At 34.4% G+C, this 10896-nt stretch overlaps 1 protein-coding gene across 1 annotated transcript; it reads right to left on the bottom strand.

Moving 5' to 3' along the window:
* Positions 1 to 4141: 4141 nt before the first annotated feature.
* LOC139497716 (uncharacterized) lies at positions 4142 to 10309 on the bottom strand. Its single transcript, XM_071285981.1, has one exon. It carries the CDS (start codon positions 10307 to 10309, stop codon positions 4142 to 4144), a length of 6168 nt encoding a protein of 2055 aa, XP_071142082.1.
* Between the last annotated feature and the right edge of the window lie 587 nt (positions 10310 to 10896).

Here is a 10896-nt window from a genome sequence, read left to right as displayed (position 1 = left end):
GGAACATGGTAAAAACATCAGGAAATCATTATTTACATCAAAGCTGAGTACGAAGAGATCCAACAGGCACTGGACGCAGTGCGTTGGAAAATAGTTCAAAAATGATATTTACATCTCAAATCTTAAGTTGGTAAATGAACAATTCATTTATGTGTCAAAGCAGTCGATCAAACATGGTAAAATATAGCCAACAGAAAAGAAAAACAATATTTACATCAACGGTAAGTACAAATATAGTGGTTTTGTACGGAACATAATAAAAACATTAGGAAACCATTTTTTACATCCCGCACCTCATTTTGATTAAGGGAACTTTGTATTAACTGTTTTTGTACCAGTTAAAACATGGTAAATTATGAACAAAAGAAATCAAAAACATTATTTACATCAAAGGTGAGTACGAAGAGATCTACTGGGTACTGAACACAGTGAAGAAGTTGGAAAATAATTACAAAAACGATATCTACATTTCAAACATTAATTTGGTAAAAAGAACAATTCATTTATGTGTTTAAGCAGTCGTTAAAACATGTTAAAATATAGCAAACAGAAAAGAAAAATCACTATTTACATCAAGGGTAAGTACGAATATAATGGTTTCGTACGGAACATGGTAAAAACAGAAGGAAATCATTATTTACATCCCGATCCTCATTTTGTTTAAGGGAACAATGTGTTAAGTGTTCTTGTAGGCCTTTAAACAAGGTAAAAAATGAACAAAAGAAATCAAAAATATTATTTACATCAAAGCTGAGTACGAAGATATCAACCGGGCATTATACGCAGTGAAGACGTTGAAAATAGTTTCAAACCTTGTTTTGGTAAAGGGAACAATTCATTTATGTGTTAAAGCAGTCGGTAAAACATGGTAAAATATAGCCAACAGAAAAGAAAATCATTATTTACATGAAAGGTAAGTACGAATATAGTGGTTTCGTACTGAACATGGTAAAAAACAGAAGGAAATTATTATTTACATGAAAGGTAATTACGAATATAGTGGTTTCGTATGGAACATGGTAAAAAACATTAGGAAATGATTATTGACATCAAAGCGTTAAATAATTTCAAAAATGATATTTACATTTCAAACCTTGATTTGGTAAAGAGAACAATTCATTTATGTGTTGAAGCAGTCGTTAAATCATGTTAAAATATAGGTCACAGAAAAGAAAAACATTATTTACATCAAAGGTAAGTAGGAATATAGTGGTTTCGTACGAAACATGGCAAAAACATTAGGAAATCATTATTTACATCAAAGGTTAGTACGAATATAGTGGTTTCGTACTGAACATGATAAAAACATTAGGAAATCATTATTTACATCAAAGGTGAGTACGAATATAGTGGTTTCGTACTGAACATGATAAAAACATTAGGAAATCATTATTTACATCAAAGGTGAGTACGAATATAGTGGTTTCGTACTGAACATGATAAAAACATTAGGAAATCATTATTTACATCAAAGGTGAGTACGAATATAGTGGTTTCGTACTGAACATGATAAAAACATTAGGAAATCATTATTTACATCAAAGGTAAGTACGAATATAGTGGTTTCGTACGGAACATGTTAAGAAATTTTAGTACATCATTATTTACATGAAAGGTAAGTACGCATATAGTGGTTTCGTAAGGAACATTGTAAAAAACATCAGGAAATCATTATTTACATTAAAGGTAAGTACGAATATAGTGGTTTCGTATGGAATATGGTAAAAAAATTCGGAACTCATTATTAACATCAAAGGTAAGGAGGAATATTATGGTTTCGTACGGAATATGTTAATAATATGAGGAAATCATTATTTACATGAAAGGTAAGTACGAATATGGTGGTTTCGTACTAAATATGGTAAAAACGTTAGGAAATCATTATTTACATCAAAGGTGAGTACGAATATAGTGGTTTCGTACTGAACATGATAAAAACATCAGGAAATCATTATCTACATCAAAGGTAAGAACGAATATGGTGGTTTCGTACTAAATATGGTAAAAACGTTAGGAAATCATTATTTACATCAAAGGTGAGTACGAATATAGTGGTTTCGTACTGAACATAATAAAAACATTAAGAAATCATTATTTACATCAAAGGTGAGTACGAATATAGTGGTTTCGTACTGAACATGATAAATACATTAGGAAATCATTATTTACATGAAAGGTAAGTACGAATGTAGTGGTTTCGTACGGAACATGTTAAGAAATTTTAGTACATCATTATTTACATGAAAGGTAAGTACGCATATAGTGGTTTCGTAAGGAACATTGTAAAAAACATCAGGAAATCATTATTTACATCAAAGGTAAGTACGAATATAGTGGTTTCGTATGGAATATGGTAAAAAAATTAGGAACTCATTATTAACATCAAAGGTAAGGAGGAATATTATGGTTTCGTACGGAATATGTTAATAATATGAGGAAATCATTATTTACATGAAAGGTAAGTACGAATATGGTGGTTTCGTAAGGAACATTGTAAAAAACATCAGGAAATCATTATTTACATCAAAGGTGAGTACGAATATAGTGGTTTCGTACTGAACATGATAAAAACATTAGGAAATCATTATTTACATCAAAGGTGAGTACGAATTTAGTGGTTTCGTACTGAACATGATAAAAACATTAGGAAATCATTATTTACATCAAAGGTGAGTACGAATATAGTGGTTTCGTACTGAACATGATAAAAACATTAGGAAATCATTATTTACATCAAAGGTGAGTACGAATATAGTGGTTTCGTACTGAACATGATAAAAACATTAGGAAATCATTATTTACATCAAAGGTGAGTACGAATATAGTGGTTTCGTACTGAACATGATAAAAACATTAGGAAATCATTATTTACATCGAAGGTAAGTACGAATGTAGTGGTTTCGTACGGAACATGTTAAGAAATTTTAGTACATCATTATTTACATGAAAGGTAAGTACGCATATAGTGGTTTCGTAAGGAACATTGTAAAAAAATTCGGAACTCATTATTAACATCAAAGGTAAGGAGGAATATTATGGTTTCGTACTGAATATGTTAATAATATGAGGAAATAATTATTTACATGAAAGGTAAGTACGAATATGTCGGTTTCGTACTAAATATGGTAAAAACGTTAGGAAATCATTATTTACATCAAAGGTGAGTACGAATATAGTGGTTTCGTACTGAACATGATAAAAACATCAGGAAATCATTATCTACATCAAAGGTAAGAACGAATATGGTGGTTTCGTACTAAATATGGTAAAAACGTTAGGAAATCATTATTTACATCAAAGGTGAGTACGAATATAGTGGTTTCGTACTGAACATGATAAAAACATTAGGAAATCATTATTTACATCAAAGGTGAGTACGAATATAGTGGTTTCGTACTGAACATGATAAATACATTAGGAAATCATTATTTACATCAAAGGTAAGTACGAATGTAGTGGTTTCGTACGGAACATGTTAAGAAATTTTAGTACATCATTATTTACATGAAAGGTAAGTACGCATATAGTGGTTTCGTAAGGAACATTGTAAAAAACATCAGGAAATCATTATTTACATCAAAGGTAAGTACGAATATAGTGGTTTCGTATGGAATATGGTAAAAAAAATAGGAACTCATTATTAACATCAAAGGTAAGGAGGAATATTATGGTTTCGTACGGAATATGTTAATAATATGAGGAAATCATTATTTACATGAAAGGTAAGTACGAATATGGTGGTTTCGTAAGGAACATTGTAAAAAACATCAGGAAATCATTATCTACATCAAAGGTAAGAACGAATATGGTGGTTTCGTACTAAATATGGTAAAAACGTTAGGAACTCATTATTTACATCAAAGGTGAGTACGAATATAGTGGTTTCGTACGGAACATGGTAAAAACATTAGGAACTCATTATTTACATCCCGCAACTCATTTTTTAAAGGGAACAATGTATTAACTGTTCTTGTACCCGTTAAAACTGATAAACAATAGCCAACAGAAAAGAAAAACTTTATTTACATCAAAGGTAAGTACGAATTTAGTGGTTTCGTACTGAACATGGTAAAAACATTAGGAAGCCTTGGTTAAATATGGACAAGGAAATTGAAACACAATATTTGCATATTCAAATGGTTTACACAGTTGGCAATTTAATATTCAATGACACCATATTGTGGTAACTGTAGTAGGTCTGAATTATTTCCGCAGAAATCTGTAAATTGCCATGGAGGTAGACATGGTCAATAAGGGTATCACCGTCTGTTGTAGGATGGGAAACAATTTGTGAGAATCCTTGTTTTGCCATAAACTGTTCAATAGATGATTTTGTCTTCAGAACATCCTGGTTAAAATCCCCCAAAACTATTGTTGAAGTATTTTCATTTTCCTGTGGTAGAGAAATAAGTACTTCATATAATTCATCTAGAAACACAGAGGAAGGGTAAGTTTCTGTTCTATAAATAAGGACTAAATTGGTATTTATCTCCTTGATGAATATCACTATACATTCCATGTTCGCTGAATCAAGTGTAATTGGACAACACTGTTGATCGTTTCCGATGTAAATTCCGACACCACCGTGTGTTTTGCGTTTTAGTTGCTTGAAAACTTTTTTCTTTGATGGATATGATGAAAATCTGTTCTTATGCAAAAAGTTAAAACCTTTCAAGCATGGCACTGTTTCATTTTTCAGCCATGTTTCTGTCAAACAAACAAAGTTTGCAGACAAAATGTCTGAATTTGATCTGATATCATTAATATGTGGGATTAACCCTTGAATGTTGTGAAGGAGTATTACCATATTATTTTGCTGTATGGGTTTGTCTTTAACTGTTAAGTATAGAGGCATTTGTTTGAGAGCCTTACAGATCTGCTCGTTACAGTAGATGTTTTTTTCATCAAAATCTTTGATGGTTAGTCCTGCCATTGATGTCACACGGCTAAGAGCAACATAGGACATACCTGGAGCAAATATGTTCCTGAGAGACACAACAGCTGAATCAGTAGTTAAACCCTGCACTTTATGAATGGTGCAGCCCCAAGCCAATCGGAGTGGAAACTGAAACCTGACAGCTTTCTGGGGAAGGTTTTCCTCAAACTTGGTAATCATGATAGGCTGATGTTTAGATCTTGATGATGTTTTATCTTGGCAAATTCTCTTATTGTCAAAAAGTACCATGACTCCTTGGGGCATAGACAACCCTTGTTTTGGTGGTAAAACTTCAGTTACAGTTCCCATTGCTCCATTTACTAAACCGCATGTCACGTCAACATTTCTGATGAGCATTACCCTAGCCTGCTGCCCTACAATCAAATGCGCTGGTAGGTAATCATGTGATGTATCATATGGCTGTTCTTTTAGTGCGAGTCTTCCTGTCTCAGGATGTTTATCGTAATCCTGTGCACATATAGTTTGAGTAATTTTACAAACTTCTTCAATAAGTTGGTTATTGTGTGATTCAACCTCCTTATTAGTTCCAAAAATGTGGAGTGTTTCAGGTGGGTTAGTATGCTGTTCACATGATTTTAAGAAGGATTTGTCTTGTAGCGATAAAAGTTGATCTTTTCTTTTTACTCGCAAGCGGTTCAATAAGTGGGCAAAAACCGAATCGTCTTTTTGACGCATGACCTGTTTCAGCTCTACTAAGGAAAAGTTGGAACTCCAAAGTGGAAAGGAGCTTTCAGGTCTTAAATCATAAAGACATTTCTGTTTAACCGGTGGTAACTGGTAAAAGTCTCCCACTGCGATTACACAAATATTCCCAAAAAGTGCATTTCCGCTCTGTTTGATTTGTCTCAATCTTTCATTTATATACAAGAGTGATCGCTGACCAACCATTGAGATTTCATCAATTATCAAAATGCTGAGATGTTGCAGCTTTGAACGAAGTTTGTTAACTGAGTCCTCTCTCAGGTAGATGTACGGAAATGGTAGAGCTGGTGGCAGTGAAAAAGCTTGATGTAATGTAGTGCCTCCAATATTAAAGGCGGCAGTTGCTGTTGGAGCAGTTAAAAGGACAACTATATCATCAGGATTAGCGGAATAAGGGGATAATATTTTAGTCATTTCATAAAACAAGCACTTAATTAAGTGACTCTTTCCTGTTCCCGCACCTCCATTAATAAAGACTCTGAATGGTTCAGGGTTTTTGTCATTCACCTTGTCTATACACCATTGCCTTATTCTGTAAAACACGTCTTTTTGTTCTCTATTAAGTTGCTGCATGAAAGTTCTTATTTGTGGAGTAGGACATATGGTTTGCCTTATTTCAATATCATTACCTTGTTGATTTTTTTTGGTTGCAATGTCTAATTCAGGAATTTCAACACTGTCTTCTTCATTTATCTCTTTTTTGTCCTCTTGTGCTTCTAATCGTTCTGCCTCTGTTTCAGGAGCAATCAGAGCCCATGCATCTTCCTGGGGTCCATCAGCTAGTAACATCTCTTCTGCTTCTTCCAAGGCTTCAGCATTTTTTTCAAACATCTGTCTGTTCGCATCAACAATGGATTTAACATTTTGCAGTTCTGTTTCTGGGGGTATTAAAACCGCTCCATTTAAATACATTTCTTCATATGTCTTAAACTGCAGTGGTTTTAATTGACCTTCTGTTCTGTGAGGTAGAAACAGCTGAAGATTAGACTGAAAAAACAATTCAGGGTATTTTTCTGATGAAAATCTTGGATATTTAATAACTGCCGCATCAGTCCTGGATCGTTTTTTGATGGAACCAAAATCATTTTGTAACTTAAAAACTTGAGATTTTTTAGGGTTCTTAGGTATTTGGGATGCAGGAAGAACATAGTATTCAGAACAAAATGATGCATAACAGACTTTTTCAAAAACAATTTCAGCTGGTCTTGCTTTATATCTGTCATATAAAGACGGCATCCAAATATTGTTATCGTCAAGTTGGTTAGCTTTCTTTTTTATAACATTCAATGGAAGACTCATTTTAATAGGATTGTCACCGACAGGAACAAACTGCACCTTCCTAGAACATTCTTTAAGATGAAGACCACACACTCGGTAAACAGCTTCCTGTGCACTGACTTCACGTTGTCTAAAGTAGGCTCCCCCAATCTTTTTCATTGCCTGCTGTGCATCACAATTACCTTCAGCTGCTTCCTTGCTTGCATTTTGCAAAACCACTCCCATCTCCCTCTCTGCTTTGGAAATATATGAAATGATATACACCACACATGCATAAACATCTGTGATGAATTGTATATCCATGTTCGCATTCCAACAACGCAGGAGATCAGGATTATACTGGTTTATCCACACGTCAGATGGAGAACGTTGCAAAGTAACACTGTTCCTCTTGGTGAGAATATTTGAAGCATCCTCAAACTCCTTTTGCGTGATTCCAGCAGCTTGGAACAAATTTTGAGTTGTAATATTTTCCAAATGCTCATCTTGTAAAACAGTCCAAAGTTGATTTAAAACAGATTTAGCAAAATCTTTCATTTGTTGGGGAGACTTTTTTATGGATGGATCTGCTAGGCTTTTACGTCTCGAGATAAAAGTTTTTTCTGAAGGGGGTCGAGGAAAATTAAATCTACAAGTGGTTCCCTTTTTGTGGCAAGATTTAGAGTGGTTTTTACTATGCTGCTGAACACTGCTTACCATTGCATGGAGCTCTGGGTCTACTGTTTTATCTGGTAATTGACAACTGACATACTGATCTACAAAATCACACACTGTCTGGTCATCATCCTGATCAACCACTGGTGCATCCTCAATCCAAAAAAGACAGTGGGCATGAGGAGATCCACGTTGTTGAAATTCTATTCTGTGGAAATGGTCTTTTACATTTCCAATTATTCCACGTTTAATGATAATATCTTTCAGGAAGGTGTGAAACCTGTGGTCAAACATGACAGCGTTCATGACGGGATTGTTCCTCAAAACCTCGGATTTACCAGTCCAATCGAGATCTTCCAACGACTGGGCACATTTCTGTTGCTCTAAAAGTAGTTGTAGAACTTCTGTCCATCTCATATCAGCAGCTGAGAATGTGGCGAACCACGTAGGAATCCCAAGCTGACGAACTGTTGCCAAGAGATCCTTTAATGCAGTCTGCCAATATGGAGGTGTTCCTCGAATGGGAGTCAAAAATTTATAACCTTGATCGGTACTCAATAGACTTTTCAGCTGGTTTCTGTCCGTCAACATGCTTGCTGTTATAGCATTACCTGTCGAATCCTTTCCAGTACTCTTCCGAAGCGCTATAGACACTTTGGAGATAACTTGCTCCAATTCTGAGAGGTACTGTGCATAGAATATATATGACGAATCACTGGAAAATCTCCTGTCACCACTAAGGAGTCTAGCATGAAAGTACCTTGATCTTGTGAGGTGAACCTGTCTTTTACTATCATATGACCCAAAAGATCCCTCGGGAAACTGTGCCGGAAAAGACATCGCCTCATTGCCTTCTTCCTGCATCATGCTTACAGGTGTACTACCTTCACCTGGAGCAACACAAAAAATGTCGTCAAAGTGTTGATCCAATATCTCCTGACCTATATCTACAGGTTGTAGACAGGTGTCTGATGGAAAACCTCTGTCTTTGACATTCTGATCTTCTTCAGCTTGTGGATCGTCATCACTCGGTTGTGTTTTTACGTCCTGTCTTTCTAAAATATCAGGACTATCTTCATGATCTTTCTCGGCCATTGTTAAATCTTCAAATTCTGGAGAAAATCCGTCAAGCCATGTTTGATTTAACACAGTGTCCTTGTAATATGGGTTGCATTCTTTTAAACAATCCAGAGCTTTGCATATTTTTTTGGTACTGATGAACGCATACTGACTGTAACCTATGTATGCTTGTTTTCTTTTAAGTTTACACCGTACAAGTTGTGTTTCATCATCAGAACGAGGAAGTATAGTAACTGTCTTCTGAATATCTGTTGGTATGGAAACACAGGGGCCAATAATGCCTCTTTGGTTTCCTTTTGGCAGTTGGACAAGTTTCATGAACGGTATTCGTTGAGAAATTAGCTGTTTCTCTAATGAATTCAAATATTTCAATTCTTCTGGAATAGGCGTTAGCTCTAAGCCATTTGCTCTTGCGTCTGCTGGAACTTCACTCTTAATGAGATGACGATGGCAAGTGTAACAAATCCATAGTTTGTGATTTATGGTTTCACATTTAATTGGACAATCAGCTGTACAAGTGGATTTGAATTCAAAAGAGATACACTGATTCGCCACTGCTGCACTTTGTTTGCCCTTCTTTAAATATTTTTCCGTGTCCAATTGAATAACTTGCTTTCTGAACTTTAACTTGATACACACAGAGCAAATGTATATCGGACCATCTCGTACTTGTTGTCTAAACCATTCAGCTATATCATTTTCAGTGTTTGAACGTCTCGCTTGTACTAGAGAAATTTTCTTTTCTCTATATTGTAACTCCCGTCTGTATAGTTCAAGCTGCCTCTTCTTGCACTTCTCTCTGACTAATACATTCTGTCTATATCTGAGAAGGTTTAGTGCCTTAACTTTATGTTTAAAGTCAAAGTCACTAGCATACCTGTCAGTAATTTTATTTTTAAAGTCAATGTCAGTAGCATACCTTTCAGCTCTGGCCTTTTTAATGGCTAATTTGAATTGATAGTTCAATCTGTATTTGTTCCTACTGTACTCCTTCTGTGATTGTTGAAATGAAATGTTGGACTGGTATCTGTTCTTAATGTAATCTTTACGTGCTTTTTGAAATGGAATGCTTGAATGGTATTTCTCATTAATTCTATCTTTATGTTCTTGTTGAAATCGCTTGTTTGACTTGTACTTGTTCTTAATATAATCCTTCTGTGCTTGTTTAAACTGACTGTTCGATTTGTATTTATTCTTAATAAAATCTTTTCGCGACTCTTTAAATTGGGTATTGGATTTATACTTTTTCTTTAAAGCAAGCTTCTTAGCTGCTTTATACGATACATTACGGTTGTATTTGTCTCTGCTATATGCCAATTTCTTTTCTCTATACGTTGAACTGGTTTTATATAGAGTTTGAACTCGGGTAGCTGAGATTTTCTCGGGATCATCTTTCAATTGTTTTTGAAATGCTCTCTGATTTCTTTTGCGCTCTTTGTCTTTATCTCTTTTGGATCTAGTACTAGAACTAGTCCTACCCTTTTTCTTTTTCACAGGTAATTTGGTGTCGTCCATCAGATAATCTGACGGAAGATTGAAATCACGAATAACAGAGCAATGATATCGTGTTTCGTTCAAAAGACTTAAAACAGCTTTTTGCAATTTAAAATGATCTACGTGTTGATCATGTGATTCCATGATAAAATATTCTGTTCACAGAAATCAAAATTCACATTTGCTTTAATAAATGTAGCTCAAATTATATCTTAAATAACGCTGCTAACTTGATCTAGAGTATAGTATGAAATGGCTGTAACTTCTCTGAAACGTAAATTAAAATGGCGGTAAATTTTTAAGAAAAAATGTTAGGCATATAAATTGTATGACTTTCAAGATTTACAGTTAATTGACAGTTCTGGTGACTCCCAGTATCGGGACCGTTCGCCCTAAAAACATGTTCGCCCTAGGTCCGTTCGCTCTGAGTTCGTTCGCTCATAAAGTCCGTTCGCCATACTATAAAAATATTAATAGTCAAGGCATTGAAGTTGAATAAACTCATTCAGATATTTCTATGGTATATATAGCATGTATCTTGAAATTTATGGAAACATTGAAATATTTAAAAGTGTATGGCTTGTTTATGAACATTAATTGTTCAATTACAAAATAATTCGGATCTTTTGATGGATTAATAATAAAAACAAACGTTTTGTTTTGATAAAATATTCAGTTTTAAAATTAATAAAAACAATGATGTACGAACGGTAAATTATGAAACAGATTTA

This window comes from Mytilus edulis, chromosome 1, assembly GCF_963676685.1.
Source record: "Mytilus edulis chromosome 1, xbMytEdul2.2, whole genome shotgun sequence".
NCBI lineage: Eukaryota > Metazoa > Mollusca > Bivalvia > Mytilida > Mytilidae > Mytilus > Mytilus edulis.
Note: the sequence above shows the minus strand (reverse complement) of the source record. Positions and strands in the feature narration are given on the sequence as shown.